The sequence below is a fragment of the Molossus molossus genome, unplaced genomic scaffold (genome assembly GCF_014108415.1).
Source record: "Molossus molossus isolate mMolMol1 unplaced genomic scaffold, mMolMol1.p scaffold_m16_p_13, whole genome shotgun sequence".
In the NCBI taxonomy this organism is placed as follows: Eukaryota; Metazoa; Chordata; class Mammalia; order Chiroptera; family Molossidae; genus Molossus; species Molossus molossus.
Genome location: NW_023425348.1, coordinates 53,887,120 through 53,907,864, shown reverse-complemented (window position 1 = coordinate 53,907,864; position 20,745 = coordinate 53,887,120). Strand labels below are relative to the sequence as shown.

General features: G+C 40.2%; 2 protein-coding genes across 2 annotated transcripts; both read left to right on the top strand.

Moving 5' to 3' along the window:
• On the top strand, positions 1–13,802 carry LYVE1 (lymphatic vessel endothelial hyaluronan receptor 1). Its single transcript, XM_036258847.1, has 6 exons — positions 1–244; positions 3,956–4,127; positions 4,237–4,376; positions 11,718–12,020; positions 12,622–12,700; positions 13,243–13,802. The coding sequence occupies exons 1-6, from the start codon at positions 160–162 to the stop codon at positions 13,427–13,429; spliced, it is 966 nt and encodes a 321-aa protein (XP_036114740.1). The 5' UTR covers positions 1–159; the 3' UTR covers positions 13,430–13,802.
• A 1,262-nt stretch (positions 13,803–15,064) lies between these two features.
• On the top strand, positions 15,065–15,554 carry LOC118628812 (10 kDa heat shock protein, mitochondrial-like). Its single transcript, XM_036259778.1, has one exon. It carries the CDS (start codon positions 15,134–15,136, stop codon positions 15,440–15,442), a length of 309 nt encoding a protein of 102 aa, XP_036115671.1. The 5' UTR covers positions 15,065–15,133; the 3' UTR covers positions 15,443–15,554.
• The last annotated feature ends 5,191 nt before the right edge of the window (positions 15,555–20,745 follow it).

Genomic DNA, 20,745 nt, shown 5'->3' with positions numbered 1-20,745 from the left:
AGCTTGAAAGCAGGGAAATCCGGATGTCTCGGTTATGAAGTGGAGCAGTGGGGGCCCCAACATATTTCCAGAAGTCTCCATCCAGACTGGTGATTGCACGCCTCTGTTACTGCCAGTGGCTGTCTGAGGTGTTTCTCTGGCTCGGAAGGAGTTGACACAATGACCAAGTGCTTCAGCCTGGTGTTGCTTCTTACCTCCATCTGGACCACAAGGCTCTTGGTCCAAGGCTCTCTCGGGGTACAAGGTAGGTTTCTTAGCAGAATGCCAACCTGAGACAAGGCAAGATCTTAAAACCTGTCCTAAGCCTACCAAGTTCTTGACTGTGGATTGCTGGGAGTGGGGCAACCTTCAGTGTCCATAGAAGATCAAATTGGTAATATTTGTCTGCCAGGAATGTTTTCACCATATTGTCAATTTCACCAAAATGATTCACATTTACCTTTATGTTATCTTGACTTTTGTTTTTGGCTATGGATTATTTTTAATGATATTTTTAAATAAAACATTGAGGAGAGATCATTTGTTTTTAAAAATGTTTCATTGAAGAAGCAAATCATAATTATAAAAAATAACTAACTTTCACAGAATATTGGCTTGTTTTATATCTTTGGAAGTGCAATATAATTATTTAAATTTCAATTTTACTATATTATCATGAAATGCATATGTTTTTAATATGCAGTAAATAGCAAATTAAATGAAAGAATTATGAAATATAGGTTTGAAAATTGGCCATCAGTTTTCCACCAAGGGAATGACTTGAAATGATTTTTGGGCTTTGAGATGCCTAAATGGTAACCTCATTCTGCATTGTAGGCAAAAAAACTGTAACCACAAATCACTCATTTCAGCTCTGGACAAATGGAATTCTGAGTACATGCAAAGAAAATTGTGTATTCCTATGCCGAAAGATGCCTGAGACACAAAATAGGTTGAGAACAGACATCCGGAGTTAATTCATATATTGTTGTCTTTAATTTTATAAAGGAGGCTAGAGTTATATAATTGACTTTTTTCAAATACCAGAACTGTTACTGTCAAATAAGTTTGGTCCTCTTTGAAATTCCCCCAAGAAGACTATTCATTTTTTCCCCAAAATGCTGCCATTACTCAAGCTATTTTGAAAATTGTTCTTTGACAATGACTCTATCACACTCTTCACACCATCTTCAATAACGGTAAAAATGTCCTAAGGAAATTAAAGTTTTGGAAACAACTGGAAGTTATTCAGAACCATGATTGAGGACAAGGTGGCCGGTGAAGGTGAGTATGGGGATGGGAGCCAGTATTCTTGAGGGTTATGTAGAGATAGAAAGTTAAGTGTTTGTATATATTATATCTTTTTTTTTTTTTTCATCCTCACCCGAGGACATTTTTTTCTATTTTTTGTTCAGATAGAGTGGGAGGGAAAGAGAGACAGAGAAACATCCATGTGAAACGGACACATCGAGTGGCTGCCACCCGCACGACCCAACCAGGGCCGGGGACAAAATTCAACCGAGGTACATGCCCCTAGTGGGAATCGAACCCGGGTCTCTCTGGACCACAGGCTGACGCTCCAACCCCTGAGCCAAACCAGCCAGGGCTGTATATATTATTTCTTAAAAAGGAATGATTTCTGGGCTTTTGAGATGCCTGGCCTTTTGCATTGTAGGCAAAAAATTGTAACCACAAATCACTCATTACAGCTCTGGGGAAATAAAAATCTGAGCACTTTAATAGAAAAATTATGTGTTCCTCTGCTTGAGAGTATTTCAAGAAGACATTTTATAGATGAAAAAACAGGTTCAATGAGGCCAAGTGACTTGCCTGATGTCACACAGGCAGTAAAAAATAAAGCTTGGGTCTGAATTCAGCTCTGTCTGATTGCTAAACATATACTATTTTGACTTTGCTTGTTGTTTCCTGAGAACTCAAGAAATTACTGGTGTTCCCCTTGGATATCAGCTCCTTATTGCTTAAAATCGACTATTATTTGTTAACTGCCTACTATGGACCCAGGCTCTTCTAGGTACAAGTTATCTAATTTAATTCTGACAAAAATTCTATGAAAAAGATATAATTATCTCCATTTTACAGATGAAAATGTTAATTTGACCAAAGTCCCACAGTCAATTAACATTACGAGAAATATTCAAAGCTAGGTCTATTGCCCAGAATAGGTCTGTCATTAGTACTAGTAATAATATTTAGAGTAAAAATGAGGTATGATGAGAGAGTGTCAAGACTTTATAGTATACTTAATCAACCTGCAAGTGTCCCCACGCCCCCCAAACAACAGCCCTAAGAAGTTTGAACAATAGTCAAACTTATAGGCTAAGTGAGCCAAATTCCAGGACAAACGGTGTTCCAAGAGTTCAGCTCTGGTTTTGTGTGTGCATGTTCATCTTTTCTCCATAGCACAGTGTAAAGCAGAACTGTGTCCTAGTTAAGGCCTGGGGTTTCAGAGTCAGTCGTAATTGGGTTTGTGCCCTCAATCTGCCACCTAGTTGCTCTATATCCTTGGGCTTGGGAGAGTTACTTAATCTTCCTGAGCTTCAATTTTCTGTTAACAGAGACAGTGTTTGGCACAGAGTAGCATCAACAGATTATAGAAGTTGGAATTTTATTGGTATTCATATTAATATAAGAGGTTTTGTCACAAACAATTACATTGGACTGTTGGCTCTCAGGTCTCTATTGGTGACAGCAGCGTCTGGAAGCAAACAAGGCCATCACAAATATTACATATAAAATACATATTCCTTTCCGCAGCCCCCTGATCCAGAGCATAGCACAGTCACGTGAAGGACTTAGAAATGCTCCCTCTGTGTTTCAACAAAAAAACTTTTTAATACTAACCTAGAAAGTGGTCAAAGCATTTGGGCATCCGATGCACAGAACTGTGTACAAGCAATTACTTGGGAGATTGAAATGTCCTTTTATGAACTTTTGCATGTGAAGCCCAATAGGAATAATGTTCCTGAATGCAATGCAACTCACAATTTCATACTGGTCTATAAATCTTAAAACTCAGAAGGAAGAGATCCAAAAAACAGATTCATTAGATTTTGAGTAAAATATTCACATCTTAGCTGTTCAACTACTCAGCTTCCTCAGAAAGACTATTAGAAGACTAAAAGCAAAATGCTTTGAAGATAACATAGTGATAATGTTATTTATGATTTATTGAGCACCTACTGTGTAGCAGGCACTAGGCTAAGCATTTTTATTTGAATTAACTCATTTAACTCTCACTACCCTATACAATGGACATTCTCTTAATTTTATAAATAAGGTAACTGAAGCTAAGAGTGATGAAATAACTAGCCCAAGGCCACAGAGCTAGCAAGTGACAGGCTAGATTCAAATCCAGGTCTAACTCTAAGTCTTACTTCCTTTAGTTTCTCTGCCTTTCAAGGTTTACTGCCTAGCTCCTGCAGGAACTTCTGAGTAAGCCTGCCCCCCAATGGTCAGAGAAGACTCAAAACTAAGAAAGCTCCTATTGTACCAAATGCAACATTTTTCAGCCTGTCTCAGAAACAGTGGTGTCTACAACCCACATTAATTTGCAATATTGCTAACTATTCTACTAGCAAGAGCCCTGGACTCTACTTTCCTCAAAGTCTCAGACTGTTCATTTAATAGACTCCAAAAAGGTTTACAGCAACAGTGTCACCTAGACCCCACCCCAGGAGCTGGTAGCTGACACCTCCACGCAATGGACAAGGCACCTTAATGCAGTGTGACAGAGTGGACTTAGGTCCACTGAGAGGATCAGACCAAGCACCCACCTACACCAGCAGAATGTCTTTGTGGGAAATGTCTGGCCTGTGTCCTGTTATTTCTAAACTTCGATCCCACCCACAATGACCTCACTGCTGCATTAAGACAACAACGCTGCGCTGGGAAGAGGAGCCTAAGGGCTGTGAACAAGGAGAGCAGCAAACTGAAGATCTATGTGATTCCTTTGCAGAGCTTTCCGTCTCGGTGCCATGCAGAATTAAGGGGGTCACCCTTGTGGAAAAGAAGACACCTGAGCAGCTGAATTTCACAGACGCCAATGAGGCCTGTAAACTGCTGGGTCTAACGTTAGCCAGCAAAGACCAGATTGAAGTAGCACTGAAGTCTGGCTTTGAGACTTGCAGGTAATAAACAACTGGATTCACAAACATGGCTGGAGCTCTTCTGGCTCTGTGTTCTTGTTCAGCCATAGAGATGAATATATCCATTCAACTAAGATGTATTTTGTTACAGCTATGGATGGGTTGCAGATCAGATCTTAGTCATCCCTCGGATTCTCCCAAACCCCAAGTGTGGAAAGAATGGGGTAGGTGTCCTGCTTTGGAGAAATCTTCCCAACAAAAAGTCCAAGGCCTATTGTTACAACTCATCTGGTAAGTCAGATCTGCAGTCTCTCCATGTGCCATGTTTTCTCTGGGGTTCTCTGGCTCTATAAAGTGTCTGAGAAGAGTGACCCTGAGCAGCAGCAATCATAATGATGGTCATTTAACCCTCCCAAGACGGACCCTGTAATCATGCTAGAGATCGCTGTATGCCCCTCAAAGGAAAACATTAGGGAAAATATGATTGACTGGCAACATCAGGGGGAGGGCATCCCAGGAGGCTCCTTTACCTTCCTACTCCATTCTATAAAATAAACAGGAAGAAGAGAAAGAAATATCCACTACGGACAAAGTAATGTACTAAGTTATCTCACTGAACCTTGATAATCTCCCTATGAGGTATACTTTATTACCCCATTTTGTAGAAAAAAAACTTAGCTCAGAGGATCTAAGTATAGCTGTCTAATATCTCATTACTACAAAGATTCAAACACAGGTCTAACTCTAAAACCATGCTCTTTCCATTATCCTACATTCATTTATAGGAGACAAAATGTACCAGATGGTACATTTGACTTTTTTTTTTTAAACAAGACCCAATTTTGATTTTATGAAGGAAGTAGTTGAAACTAGAAAGTAGAACTGATTTGCTCATGGTCATGCAGTCATCCTTGAACCTTGTTTGGAGACCTTGGTCACCTTAACCCAAGTGCTTTACCTTCACAGAGAGGTTTAAGAACCTTCTCTGAAAGGATTTTCTTTTACTAAAAACTTGTTCTCAGTTTGTCATAAGAACTTCTGCCTGATTTATTACCCTTCACACATACTCAAAAATCTCACCTTCTATAGGTCGTACAGCTGGTCATACACAAGGATAGATTCCAAAATCATTCTCTAATATCCAAGAGATAAATGTGCATCAACGATATTATGTTTCCTAGAGGCAACATAGGGTCCAAGCAGTTCTCTGAGCCAAGGGGCTTTGGCACAGGAAGGACCCTGAAAAGTGCTCTACTTCCCTAACTTCACAGATGAAACTACTGTAGCTCAGAATGGAGGTTTGGTTTGTTCAAAGTCCTACAGTCATTTGCAGAGTCATGACTGGAACATAAAGCTTCTTCCACAATCCTCTCCTTTGCCTCTTCAGCCTGCCTCTGTGGGCTGGGGAACTGGTGATGTACATGCCTGCTTACCTCATAGGCAGCCCATGCCTGCCAAACAGCCTGGCCTTTTAACTGCCGGGCCTTCCTGCCAGCTGTCAGTGTGATAATATGATAACCAGCCCTCTAGACTCAACAGAAAGGAGCCAGGGGAAGAGGACTTGGATATATGTTTCCCCAGTTTCATTTAACTTGTACTTCTATCCCCTATTATTTCCTGCATACTTAAAGTTAGGTCTAGAGGCTTAATTAGAAGCATGTTTGATTTTTGGGCAAAAATACTGCATGGATAATATGGACTTTGGCTTGCATCCCAGCAAAAGGCACTTAATGTAGATATGTCCCACTATTAATATGCTAATTTTGATCATTTGACTAAGACGGTGACTGCCAGGCCTCTCGAAGGAACTCAAAGATATGTTTTCCCCTTTGCAAACAGTAGGTAATCTACACTGTAGTATTTTGGCACCATGCAAATATTCTGACCCCCCAACTACCTTTTACCTAATAGTTGAAGCAGCCATTGTTGATCCATCCTTGCTGGAATCAGTTATTATATGGGGGGCTGCAAAAGTAGTTATTTTCTCTTTATTTCTTGTTTTATTTTGTATTTGCATTTTTTTTATCCTCACCCGAGGACATCTTTTTTCATTTATCTTCAAATAGAGTGGGAGGGAGAGAGGGAGGAAGATAAAGAGAGAAACATCGATGTAAGAGAGATACATTGAGTGGCTGCCACCCACATGACCCCAACTGGGGCCGGGGACAAACTGCAACCGAGGTACATGCCCTTAGCAGGAACCGAACCCGGGACCCTCTGGTCCATGGGCCAGTGCTCTAACTGCTGAGCCAACCCAGCCAGGGCTGCATTTGCATTTTTAATTAAATATATTGGGGTGACACTGGTTAATAAAATATATGTTTCAAATGTACAATTCTATGATATATCATCTGTATATTGCATTGTGTGTTCACCACCCAAAGTCAAATCTTCTTCTGTCACTATGCATTTGACCCCCTTTACCCTTTATTACCCCACATCCAGCTTCCTTCTCTCTGGTAACCATATTGTCTGTGTTTATGAGTTTATGAGTTTTTATTTTTGTTCATTTTTTGCTTTCAGTTTTATATCTCACATATGAGTGAAATCATATGGTTCTTTACTTTCTGTCTGACTCTTACTTCACTTAGCATGATATTCTCAAGATCCATCCATGTTGTTGCAAATGGCAGTATTTCATCCTTTCTTGTGACTGAATAGTGTTCCATTGTATATATGGACCACATCTTTTTTATCCAATTCTCTATTGAAGGACACTGTTTTTTTTTCCCTATGTCTTGGCCATAATGCTGCAATGAACATAGGGGTGCACATATATTTATAAATACATGGTTTCAATTTTTTTAGGCAGGTACTCAGAAAAGGGGTTGCTGGGTCATAGGGTAACTGTATTCTTAATTTTTTGAGGAATTTCTGTACTGTTTTTCATAGTGGCTGTACCAGTTTACATTCCCACCAGCAGTGAATGAGGGTTCCTTTTTCTCCATAACCTCTTCAACACTTGTTATTACTAGTCTTGTTGATAACAGCCATTCTAACAAATGTGAAGTGGTATCTCATTGTAGTTTTGATCTGCATTTCCCTAATAACTAGTGAAGTTAAGCATGTTTTCATACATCGTTGGCCATTTATATTTCTTCTTAGGAGCAGTGTCTATTCAGGTCCTCTGCCTATTTTTAATTGGATTGTTTGGTTTTTTGATGGTTGAGTTGTATGTGTTCTTCATATACTTTGGATATTAACCCCTTGTCATAGTTGTTGTTTGCAAATATCTTCTCCCATTCAGTTGTTGCCTTTTTGTTTGACAGTTTCTTTTGCTATGCAGAAGCTTTTTAGTTTGATATAGTTCTATTCATTTATTTTGTTTTTACTTCCCTTGCCTTGGGGTCAAATTTATAAAATCCTCTCTAAGATCAAGGTCCATAAGTTTAGTACCTATGTTTTCTTCTATGTATTTTATTGTTTCAGGTCTTATATTTAGGTCTTTGATCCATTTTGAGTTCATTTTCATATATGGGAACAAACAGTAGTCTAATTTTATTATTTTGCATGTAGCTGTCCAATTTTTCCAGTACCATTTATTGAAGAGGCTTTTTTTTCTCCATGGTATGTTTTTGGCTCCTTTGTCAAAAATTAGTTAGCCGTATATGTGTAGGTTTATTTCTGGGCTCTCAATTCTATTCCATTGGTCTGTGTGTCTGTTTTTCTGCCAATACTACGTTGTTTTTAGTATTGCCACTTTGTAGTATAATTTGAAGTCAGCAAGTATGATACCTCCAGCTTTGTTATTTTTTCTCAGGATTACTTTGGTTATTTAGGGTCTTTTGTGGTTCCATACAAATCTGATTTTTGTTCTACTTCATTAAAAAATTAAAATGGTTATTTTCTAAATCTATTTTTCCTTCTGCACTTATTAGCTGGCATCCTTGATAAAGAAAAACCTCTCCCCTATTCCCCTCATATAGACACACACACACACACACCTCTTCACCTTATACTATCATGGACACATGGCATTTTACATATTCTGTGTGTTCAATATGCTGTACAATTTTTATTCTTTTTAAGGCTCAAATTGCCCCAAATTTGACAAGTGGGACTAGTTGACTTTTGCCCTTAATCCAATTAGTATTTTTCTTATATGGGCCATCTTAGTTCCCAACAAATAATATTAGTATATTTCCTTGTTCTACAATAGTTTCACAATTACAAAATCAACATTATTAGGAATAATAAACCTATTGAATGTAATCTAAGAATTTTTTTTTTTTTTTGCATTTCTTTTAGTCCTTAGAATATATTCCTCTAAAGATGGACTGTCAGAGAATTGTGTACAAAAGCAACTTGAAAAAATTCACTATTCTGTATGTTTATATCATTCTTTTGAAATAAATCAGGTTTACCTGCTTCTTCTGTTTGTGAGGATCAGAATTACCCTAACCCTTATCCTTATGCTAATCCTAAACTTACCCCATGTTTCTTTGTGTGTGTGTGTGTTTTAACTTCCTATTTAATTGCTATCTTGTGATATCTGGGGATCAGAGTAATTTAACCCTGATTCTCAACCTTACCCTAATCCTCTTTCTTACTGCTATCTTTGTGAGCTTTGGGGATCAGACCAAAGTGCCTTTAAAGCTTTGCATGCACCATCTGTTTCATGCTGTTCCTTCTGCCACAGTGCCCATCCTCTTCCACATGGCTAAATCCTCCTCTTTATTCAAGTATCAAGTGCGATCTTCTCCAGGTTCCTTGCTACACCCCTTACTCCTACCTTTCCTCTTGGACTCCAACCCCACTCTGTGTCTAATCTCTACCAGAGCACTTGGAGCTCTCTAGAGAATTACATTTATAGATGGGAAGGGAAGGAGAGCCAGGTCCTAACACTTCCAAGTGAGATACATTGTCTCCTTGACCAGCTAGGGATCACAGGACCAGACTGCTGTTGCTCCCTTGCACTAAAGCCTTCTTGGCTACACTTAAGAGAGACAAAGGAAAGGAATTTTTACAGATTTTATCTATTTTACCCTTAACTATGCTAAGCTCTACACATTTACCATCTCACTGCTCCTCACTAAAAAGACACAAGTGTTTCATTTCTACTCTCCAGGAGAAGTAACCGATGCTTAGAGTGTACCATGCTGTGCTCACAGTCAATAAGGGGAAGAGCCAGGATTTAGATCTTAAATCATGTTACTTCCCTGCAGCACCTTCCATGGTAAGAAACACACATCAATGACACAGGCCTGGAACGGGTCCTGGGCATCAATATTTTTCAAGCTCCCTAGATGAGTCTAACCCACAACCAGAGATGAGAATCACTTTTCCCTACAAGGTCTTGAAGATCTAAATGCCAGGATCCCCTATTTCTGCGCAGTGGTAATCATCTCCTTTACTACTGGGTTATACTCTCTGCCCTCTGTATTTCATCCTCCACCCACCTCCACTAATAACTATGTTACTCCTCTGCTTCACAACTGTGGATAACTTCTCATTTGAGAATACGATGTAAACTATCAAGCCTTTTACACATAACAATGGACATATTTGAGATCTTATATATCAGTTGAGAACTTTTATATATCAGCTTGTGGGTCCTATTCAAAAATCCCTGCTCCTACAGAATACATTCTGAATTCTTTAACATGACAGTTATGAACCTCAACACCCTGGCTCCAAACTGTCTTCCCAGTCCCATCCCTTGCTTGCAGTCTTCCATGCTGCCAATCATACACACAGCCTACTCTCCAGACACACTGCGCTCCTTCTCGTTTCTCTAACCTAACCACATTTTCAAACTTCTGGATTCTTGGATCATGCTTATTCCTATTGACTGAGATATACTATTCCCCCTTCTATAGTAGATACGTTGCTCCTCTGTTCTAGCCATTCTGCCCCAAACAGGCTGAGTTCATTCAACTTCAGGATCCTGAATTTCTTGTTCTCTTTACTTGCAATTCTTTTGTCCTAGATCTTCAGTGACTGGCTAACTTTTTATCATTCATATCTCTCAGCTTATGTATCACCTCCACAAAGAGATGTTCTTTTATCATTCTATCCAGAGTGTCTGTCCCCCATCCACCACCCATTCCAGTTTAATCTTTATCCTGTTCAGTTTTCTCCTCAACATTTACCATCCTTTGACATTTCTGGCTTAAAAAATATATATATCATCGCTCTCATTCCAATAGCATATAAGCCCCTTGGCAGGCAGGGACTTTGTCTCGTCGACACCATGTCCCTAGCAACTAGAACAGTGCCTGCACAAAGTTGGAGCTCAATAAATACGTGTGCCGAATGAACGCATGCACTCCATCCCCTGCCCAAACGCGTATCTTCTGTGAATCTCCCCCTATCCTTATCAAAATACTCTGTCCTCCCAGGAACCATGCCTTATTTGTCTCTATATTTTCAGTTCCCAACACAATATTTTGTGTTCAGTAGTTATTTTCCCCCAGATATTCATTTTCTGAGGGAAGGACTCAGCATTGCTAAAAAATGGGAAATGTATCTAAAAGTTCGGGGCAGAGAAAGTCAAGGATGATGTCTATTTGAATAGAGGTCTTTTCAAAGTAAAATGAATAGCATAAAAATCTAACTGAATGCATATGTAGTCAAATGTTTTAACAGTATTATAGTATCCGTGACTTTGATAATTTATTTAATTTTCAAAAATGAATGGGATGACTTTTCTTCATAGCTAACATGCCTGCTGATGCGACCCACTGCCACAAATAACTAGGATTTTAAATAGATGCAAATTCATATTATAATATATTCATGGCTCTGCCATTTACTAGCTCTGTGACTTTGGGCAAGTCATTCAGCTTCTCTGAACTTCAGTTTCCTCCTATATAAACGAGGGTTTGATAACATTGTTAAATGAAGTGCTATCGTCACTCAGAGGAAATACTCAACAAATGTTAGTTTCCTCTCTACCATGTTCAACAGATTAAAAGGCAAACCTACATCTCTCTCTCACCTCTCTCCACCCTTTTTTGATGAGCACAGAGAAATCTGGTTGTAGTAGATCTTTGTCCTGAAGTGGTCTCCCTGTTTATTCCTTCCTTTCACTTTTCCTTCCTCGCTTTATTCATCAGTTATTGAGCATGTACTACGTGCCAGGACCCGTGCACGTATCATGATGACCAAGACAGACCAGTGGGGAGGAGTGTAATGAGAACCGTGACAAGGGACGTACAAGGAGGTACAAGAACATGTACCTAGGTACCCAATCTAGTCACGAAGCCTGCCTGAGAAAGAGATGTTCAATCTGAGGCCTGAAGGACAAGTAAGAGTTAGCGAAATAAAAAGGGGGCAAAGAGTCTTACAGGTAAAGAAAGCATGGGGGTCAAAGGCGTGTAAGAGACGTGAGAGAAAGCATATCAAAGAACTGAAGGAATTTCAGTATGGCAAGAGCAATGAGAGAAGGACTGACCAATGAGGGTGGTCCTGTCAGCAGGACCAAATCATGGAGGGCCTTACAGGCCATGCAGTAGAGGCAGTCACCAGAGGATTCCAAGGAAGGAAGTGATACGGTTAGATTTACATTTTTTGTAAAACCATTCCAGCTACCGTATAAGGGGACTGGAGGGGCGTAAGACTGCAGGCAGGAAGACCAGTTAGGAGGCTGTTTCAATATTTACTTGTTATTTCATTTTTCCTTCCACATAGATACTTGGGCTAACTCATGCTTACCAGAAATTTTCACCACCGAGGATCCCATATTCAACACTCAGACTGCCACATACACCACAGAAATGATCGGCAGTGACACTGTACACTCAACATTATCTCCAGATGTGCCTTACTACACTACACCCCCTCCTGCCCGTACTCGGGCTTCCACTTCTCCAAGAAAAAGAAAATTAATTTGCATAACAGAAGTTTTTATGGAAACTACCACCACATCTATAGAAACTGAATCACATATGGAATATAAAGCAGCATTCAAGAATGAAGATGCTGGGTTTGGAGGTAAAGCCTTCTCTGTCTGTGTTTTATGTGTGTGTGTGTCTAACAGACAATATACCAATACATAGCTCGGCTGTCTCTAGACTGGGCACTCAGGGCCACCAAATACAAATAAAAGCTTAATGCAAACTCAACTTCCGTAGTCACAGAACTTGAGAGCTCAAAAGAACGTTAATAATGAAACGAAAAATCATGAGTACAAAATAGTTTCACTTTTCAAACTCAACTTTTAAAACCAAAAAGTTCTTGTTAAAATATATACCTTAAATGCATATGATTAGAGAGTCGGTTTTCTTATTTAAAAGTAAGGGTCTTAATTACACTTAATTGGCTTCAAACTTCTCAAAGCCACGGAGAGAAAACGGTCTCTTTCTGTCATATTGCAACTTATAGAATAGAAAGAGTATAAGAGGCAAGGCCGAGGGTGCTATAGGCAAGAAGCAAAGAAGCAGATGTGGACCATCCTAAGTGGTCCCTGTGTGGTCCCGGGGAGGCTTTTCTCCATCACTGTCTATGTCTCAGTCATGGTAAAGATGCAGTTAGAAGAACAGTGCACAGCGATGTGTACGTGAAGGGCCGACAGGCGTGTCTCTGTCTCCTGCAGGTGTGCCCACGGCTCTGCTAGTGCTGGCCCTCCTCTTCTTTGCGGCTGCGGCTGGACTCGCCTATTGCTACGTCAAAAGGTGGGGTTGTTGGCACATCGTTAGTCGTGTAATCTTTGTTGTATCCCTATCTTGTGTTTTCCCAAAGTTGCTATTAGCGTTCTCCTGGTCAAAGTGGAGACGGCTGTCCTCTTATACTGTCAATTTTCTCCCTCATCTCATCTCTCTTCCCTACGACCCAGTCTTTCCTACTATTTCAGCACATGCATATCAGCCAGCCTTTAGATATGGGTTAATGGCTGTCCCTTCGGAAATTAAGAAATAAAAAGAAAAGACTGACATCTAGGGGAGAATGTATATGCTTTATTTAATTTTCTATTCTTTGCTTGGTGGGAGGGTTGTGAGGTCAGTCTAAAGGTTGGCCTGTGAGATTACTATCCCATCTAAATGAATCCATTAGCATGGGGATGTGTTGATGTATTTGAGTATGCCTGTGTTAGCATCTCTCGGAAATAAAGTACCCAGTGTGCTGTGCCAACATGGCCACCACAGACAAAGCATTATCTATTGTTACATGTGTTATGTGGAAGTCTCTTACTTTGATTTCATGTTTATGCCTACAGGTATGTAAAGGCCTTCCCTTTTACAAACAAGAATCAGCAGAAGGAAATGATTGAAACCAAAGTAGTGAAGGAGGAGAAGGCCGATGATAGCAACCCTGGTGAGGAATCAAAAAAAACTGATAAAAAGCCAGACGAGCCCAAGAGCACACCCAAAACTACAGTGCGATGCCTGGAAGCTGAAGTTTAGATGAGAATGAGATGAGAGAACACACCCGAAGCTGATTTCTCTCCTGACACACATCCTGGCCCCAGAGGGGGAAACTAAAAGGGCCAAAGAACCACATAAGAAAGTCCAGCCTTGCTTCCTAACTGGACTCAGCGCAGGGCTACCTTTGGACTCTGTAGGTAACATAACCTTCTTACTCAATCCTGCTGGATCCTATCCTCCTGCCTCCAAAGCTTCCCACAGCTTGTCTTGCCTCATTATGTCCTAATAATATCCCAGTGGGAGGAAGGAGCTTAGCAGAGCCCAAGGATCTAAAACAGCTAATCAGGACACATTTGTAAAGAGGCCTCTGGGCTGGCGGAGAACAGGGGAGTCGAGAGCCAAGAAACCACCCAAACCAAGGCTTTTTCTACTGACTCCACAGCCCCGATCCCTCCTTCAGCTCTGAAAAGGAAACATTTATACCACCTGGCATGTCTCTCTGAGCCAGGCAAGAGCAAAAGAAGGAAAGAAAAGCTTAACAACTGAAGGCCAGAGAGATTCCCGTGACTTGAGACCTGATCTCTGTAAAGCCAAAATAAACAGAGAAAAAGAATAAGACCGAGGATATTACCAGCATGTTGCCAGCAGGGACCATAAATACAGACAGGGTCAACGTATTCATCTCTGAGGAACTGGAGTTGGAATTACTTTTTAGAACATACACACCTTTTCTTTTCTCTCTCTCCTGCTGCTGCCATTTTCTTTAGAAAAATATACTTTTATAAGAAACCCAAAAAATCTCCTAGAAATTTCTATTTGAGTTATAGAAATTATTACTGAGGAAAATTACTGTTAAAAAGCAATAAAACTTAAACATTTGCTGAATAATATACTAAATATAGTAAATACTATACATTTACTATACATCAGGTGCTATGCAAGGCGTTATACTCTGTAACTGAATATTATTCATCAAAAGATTGCATATAGTATAATGTTGTATGAAGATAATTGTTTTGTTTTGATATTCATAGCTTATCTACTTTTAAAACTGACTTTTTTTTTCTGAGACTAATCTATTAATTATTTTCTCTAATATGGCAACCATTAGAACCTTAATTTATTATTAACATACCTAAAAAGTACATTACCTTTATACAACAACGCACATTTTTAATGTCATCAACAAATATATCAGTAGCTGTTCTTTTTCCAGCAAGAAGAACCTGAGATGCAGAAATATTTGTAAATATTTGTGTCAAAAAAAATAAAAGCATTTAGAAAACTTCTTTTCTCTCTTATTTACATAGATGTATTATACCTTTCATAAAAAATAAAAGTAATCTGGTGTTTGCAAAAGTAAGAGACAACTACTACAAACAACTGTAAACCCAATAGTTTATACATCACTATGTGGGGTTGGTCTTGCTTTTTAAAATTTTCATTTATTAACTTGAGAGAGAGAGTGAAAGGTGGGGAAGGGGGGAGGAAAGGAGACAGAGACATGATTTATTGTTCCAGTCATTTATGCATTCATTAGTTGCTTCTTGTGTGTGCCCTGACCGGGGATTGAACCCACAACCTTGGTGTATCAGGACAGTGTTCTAACCAACTGAGCTACAAGTACACACACATAAAAAGTCCTTTTCTTGTCTCAAGTTCCCGTGTCCAGCGGGCCGGACTGCAGGTCTCTCCTTGCGGCCGCGGCGTGAGAGCAGAGTACAGGCTGCAGCGGTCGAAGTCATGGCAGGACAGGCGTTTAGAAAGTTTCTTCCCCTCTTTGACCGAGTATTAGTTGAAAGGAGTGCTGCGGAAACTGTAACCCAAGGAGGCATTATGCTTCCAGAAAAATCTCAAGGAAAAGTATTGCAAGCAACAGTAGTAGCTGTTGGATCCGGCTCCAAAGGAAAGGGAGGAGAGATTCAACCAGTTAGTGTGAAAGTTGGAGATAAAGTTCTTCTTCCAGAATATGGAGGCACCAAAGTAGTTCTAGACGACAAGGATTATTTCTTATTTAGAGATGGTGACATTCTTGGAAAGTATGTAGACTGAAATAAACCACTGTTGAAATGGCATCATGTGAAGCTGCCCATTCCATTGAAGTTCTGAAATCTTTCATCATGTAAATAATTTCTGTGTCTCTTTTATAATAAACTAATGATATCCAAACTATAAAAAAAAAAAGTCCTTTTCTTGGATTCAGGTCCTATATTCATTCCAATCTGTTACAGAGTTCACAGGAAGCAGGATATTCAGGATCGCTCATTCGTCTTTCTTCTCCAGCTTCCTGTCTTCCCCTCTCTAGTCATCCCTCCTTAGACTGCTAATAATTTCTTCCCCTCACAAGTGACAACACAGCTTCATGATCCTTTTATCTCAGAGGCCATAACGGGTTGGCATAGTTTTTTTTCAGATGTCCCACAAAGTATTATATTAAAATTTGGTTTAATTGCCAAGAATTAAAAATCAAGAGATTTGCCCTGGCCAGTTTGGCTAAGCTGTTGAGCCTCGGCCTGCAGACCAGAGAGTCCTGGGTTCAGTTCCTGCTAGGGGCACGTACCACACACACACACAAAAACATCAAGAGATTTCACGAATTTATATTTTGGGATTTCCTTGAAAAATGGGAAGATCTGGAGATAAAGAATCCATATTCCCTCACAGCAATAATTATCTGATACTGAGTAGTGGCTGTCTTCTTTCTTTCTTTATTTTTTAAATATTTTTCCTTTATTGATTTTAGAGAGAGAAGAAGGGAGAAGGAGAAAGAGATACAAACATCGATGAGAGAGAACATCAACTGCCGCCTCCTGCATGCCCCCCACTTGGGATTTAGCCCACAATCTGGGCATGCGCCCTGACTGGGAACCAAACTGGTGACCTCTTGGTGCATGAGTTGACGCTCAACCAGTGAGCCACACCAGTGGCTGTCCCCTTTAAAAGGCTATGCTCTGCCCTGGCTAGTCTGGTTCAGCAGTTAGAACATCAGCCCACAGACTGAAGGCTCTTGGGTTCAATTCCTGGTCAAGAGCACCTACCTGGGTTGTCGTTTGGATGCAAGAATCCAGTGGGGGTCATGCAGAAGACAACCAATTCATGTGCCTCTCTCACACTGATGTTCTGTTTCTCTCTCTCTCCCTCTCTCCTCCCCTCCCTCCCTCCCTCCCTCCCTCTCTTCCACTCTATCAAAACGACAACAACAACAACAAAAAACAAAAAAATATCTTTGGGTGGGGATTAACAACAATAATAAAAATAAATAAATAAAAGGCTATGCTCTCTCCACTTCACCACAGTCCTCATTTGCACCCTCATGCCAAAATAAAGGTGCCATTTCCTATGGATCTGCTAAAACTTTTGTCTTTTTTCACTCATTTACAACCTGCCCAGCCTTGCAGTCTATGACTAGAAACTGGTTTGTCAGTCCTTAAGCTTTATCAGTCTCATCTAGTTCTCAGGAAATGAAGAAAAAGAGGGAAAAATCTAAGTTAGTTGTCTTCCTTCCATGTGTGCTGAAAAATAATTAGATCTCCCCACTAGAGACATATTGTGGGCATGTTCTATACATTAGGATACTATCATCATCTGTTAATTTAGACGGGTATATGCCCTACCCAGGAGCTAGGGGGAAGAAGAACAATCCAATCAGCCACATATAATCATTATATAGCCTAATGTCAATTACAAATATACTGATAAAATATGTGACCTATCATCACTATGCAAAGAAGGAAGAAGGGAGGGAGAAAGGGAGGGAAAGCTAACATTTACTGAGCATAAGCTAAGTGACATTTTCACATGTTCTCCCATTTAATTACCACATTTTCCCTGAGGAAAATTTTTACAATTATGTTTTAATAGAAAATTAGATTTTAGAGGAGCTAAATCACTTATCTGAGGTCATAAGTCTAGTTAAATGGCAATGTTAGGATTCAACCCCAGGTCAGCATGACTGCCCTTACTCCTTTCTCTACACAACATGCTTCTTTTGCCAGTGACAGTAGAAGGATGTAAACTATTCCAATATGTAAACTTAAAATAGATCACTTGCCAAAAGCAACTGTGGTGAAATAAGAATAACTCAGGACTTCTGTCCCAACTTCAGGAGTCTTTCTTAAATCCATTTACAATAACAAGGAAAAAAGAGATCAACTGAAGAACTTTGAGAACCACCCCTTCAATGATGTAGACATCAACCTCAACAAAGACTTACCTGGTCCAGCTCATATGGCCAAAAAATGTGAGTCTCAGGAGGTTCCAGTCAAGATGGAGATGTAGGTAAACATGGTACTCGAATCCCCCCACAACCACATCACAATTACAACTAAACTACAAAACAACCATCATTCACAACTGTCCCAAATCGAGCTGAACAGAAGTTCTACAACTAAGGATATAAAGAAGAAGCAAATAAGCCACATGAGACTGGTAGGAGAAGCAAAGATAAGGAACAAGCTGGTCCCAGACCCATGTGTGATGGGTAAAAACCGGAAAGGAAATCTCAGCTGCACTGGTCCCCCTAAGGGGTCCCAGCCCCATACCAGGCCCCACAGCCCAGGGTTCCAGTGCTGGGAAGAGAATCCTTATAACTTCTAGCAGTAAAAACCAGCAAGGATTGAGGCTGAGGAGTCGGAGGGCTTCTGAAGTCCCAGGCAGTCCTCTTAAAGGGCCCATGCATGGACTTACTCTGACTCACTGGCTCTGAGCTCCAGTGCTGGGACAGCAGCTTGACAGGCACCAGAGACATATGGGGAGGAATAAATTATCTGGCATCAGGGTGAGAGCTGGAGAGATGGCTTTCTCCCAGACAGAAGTGCTAACAGAGGCCGTTGTTCCTTTGATGAGCCATCCCCCTACAATGCAGGCAGGTGGGCACCATATCTGAGTCTCCATTAACCTGGCTAATACTGTTTCTCCCACCCTGGTGATTCCCTGAGACCCCATCTCACTCAATTTGCAGGCCGACCCAAGCTGTTTCCAGTGGCTTTTCAGTATAAGCAGCCTATCTTGGTTCATGCTTCAGACTTTTGTAAAAATCTCTCAAACAAATAGCATCTGGCCTTGGTGTTCCCCATACCTCTAAGTGGTCTCAGGCCCAGCACTAGCAACAACTGGCCTTGGCTTGCAGCTTGGCCTCGCCTGGGCACCTCTAAGCCCAGCACAAGTAGCAGCCATCTGCAGATTGCTTTGTAGCACATGCCAGGTGGCCCTGGGAAGGACACAGGTGGCAGCTGACCTTGGCCTACACCTCCCAGAAGGCCCCACAGCCACCTCCACAAGCAACACACTCAAAGGGTGGATTCAGTGGGCACCAGAGCTCCCCTGAAGTAAGCCCTGCTCCATGGGGTTGGCCCCTGCACAGCTGATCCTCCACAGTTGTGGAAACCAGTCCTTGCAGTCAATTGCCTGGGTGTAAATCTCTCTTATTGACATGCCAACAGCAATCAAGGCTTAACTACAACAGAAATGTGTACACAGCCCATGGGGGGGGGGGGGTGATGCAAATCTGGAACACCCAGCTTGGGTGATCCAGGAGGCTGTGCTACTGAACCCTGCAGAACACCTACTGCATTAGGCCACTCTACTAAGCCCAGGTGACATAGAAGCTCTACTTAATACATAGAAACGAACACAAGGAGGCTGCCAAAATAAAGGGGGGAAAAAAACATGTCCCAAATGAAAAAAAAAAAAAACAGAACAAAACTCCAGAAATAGAACTAAACAAAGTGGAGAAAACAATCTATCAGATGCAGAGTTCAAAACACTGGTTATAAAGATGCTGAATGAACTTAGTGGGAGAGTAGATGAACTTAATGAGAACATCAACAAAGAGATAGGAAACATAAAAAATGAACTAGCTACATAAAAAGAACCAGCACAAATGAAGGATACATTAACTGAAATAAAGCATACATTACAGGGAACCAATACAGTAAATGAAGCAGAGGATCAAATCAGTGATTTGGAAGATAAGGAAGTAGAAAAATCCAATCAGAATTGCAAAATGAAAGAAGAATCCAAAATAAAATGAGGATAGTATAAGGAGCCTATGGGACAACTTTAAGCATACCAGTATTCCCATTATAGGTATGCCAGAAGAAGAGAGAGCGCAAAGAATTGAAAACTTATTTGAAAAATGACAGAAAACTTCCCTAACCTGGTGAAGGAAATAGATATACAGGTCCAGAAAGCACAGAGAGTCCTAAACAAGTTAAATCCAAAGAGGCCAACACCAAGACATATTATAATTAAACTTCCAAAAGTTAAAGACAGAGAGATCTTAAGAGTAGCCAGAGAAAAGCAGTTGGTTACCTACAAGGGAGCTCCCATAAGACTGTCAGCTGATTTCTCAACAGAGAGTTTGCAGAGCAGAAGAAATTGGCAAGAAATATTCAAAGTGATGAAAAGCAAGGACCTACAAGATTACTCAACCCAACAAAGCTATCATTTAGAATCAAAGGACAGATAGTTTCCCAGACAAGAAAACGCTAAAGGAATTAATCACCAAACCGGTATTATGAGAAATATTAAAGGGTCTTTTTTATGATGGGAGAGGGTTTGGGGGATGGGTGAAAAAGGGCAACAAATTAAGAAGTACAAATTGGTAGTTATAGAATAGTCATGGGGATATAAAGTACAGCATAGTGAATATAGTCAATAATATTGTAATAACTATGTATGGTGTCAGATGGGTACTAGAGTTAATAGGGTGATGATTTAATAAGTTATATAATGCCTAATCATTGGGTTGTACACTTGAAACTAATATAATATTGTATGTCAACTGTAATTGAAAATTTAAATTATTTAAAGTAAAAAAAGAAAAAAAAAAAAAGCCCTTTAAAAAAATGGAAGTCACAGAAGGAACTGAGAAAGCTCCTCTAAACTCCTATTCACAGAGTAAAAATAAATAAATAAGGACCAATTTCACAGATGACTAGAAGTAAAGTGTGGTCTGGACATCTCCTTCTTACTAGTCAAATTTTCTTTATTATCCATTGAACATTCCCAAGTTCAGATCTACAATCCAGTCTACCAAACCAATCTTCAAATGAAACAGGAAGACAGCCATATGATTACATTTCCAGGTGGTGCAAAGGATCTCCCTTCTTAGAAGTTCCTCTTCTTCATGCCTGCCTCCCTGACTTAAACATCATAGATCTATTTCTTTAGGCAAAGGTATTCTGTCCCGAGAAGTAGTCCCCTGTAAAATTGCATGCTTTTTATAAAGACCAGGCCAACTCTCAAATATTAACATGATAATGTAGTTCCACTAAAAACAAGCTTATTTCTAAGGGTAGAGAGTTAGAGTAAAGCAGATGACTTGAGGACCAGCACATGCTTGCACATAGTGG

What these genes read in the sequence shown, in the direction of transcription:
- LYVE1 (XM_036258847.1), top strand. Translation starts at nt 160, where the DNA reads ATGACCAAGTGCTTCAGCCTGGTGTTGCTTCTTACCTCCATCTGGACC. An exon ending in TCTGGCTTTGAGACTTGCAG is followed by an intron (nt 4,128 to 4,236) that starts GTAATAAACAAC and finishes ATTTTGTTACAG; the next exon opens with CTATGGATGGGTTGCAGATC. An exon ending in CTATTGTTACAACTCATCTG is followed by an intron (nt 4,377 to 11,717) that starts GTAAGTCAGATC and finishes CCTTCCACATAG; the next exon opens with ATACTTGGGCTAACTCATGC.
- LOC118628812 (XM_036259778.1), top strand. Translation starts at nt 15,134, where the DNA reads ATGGCAGGACAGGCGTTTAGAAAGTTTCTTCCCCTCTTTGACCGAGTA.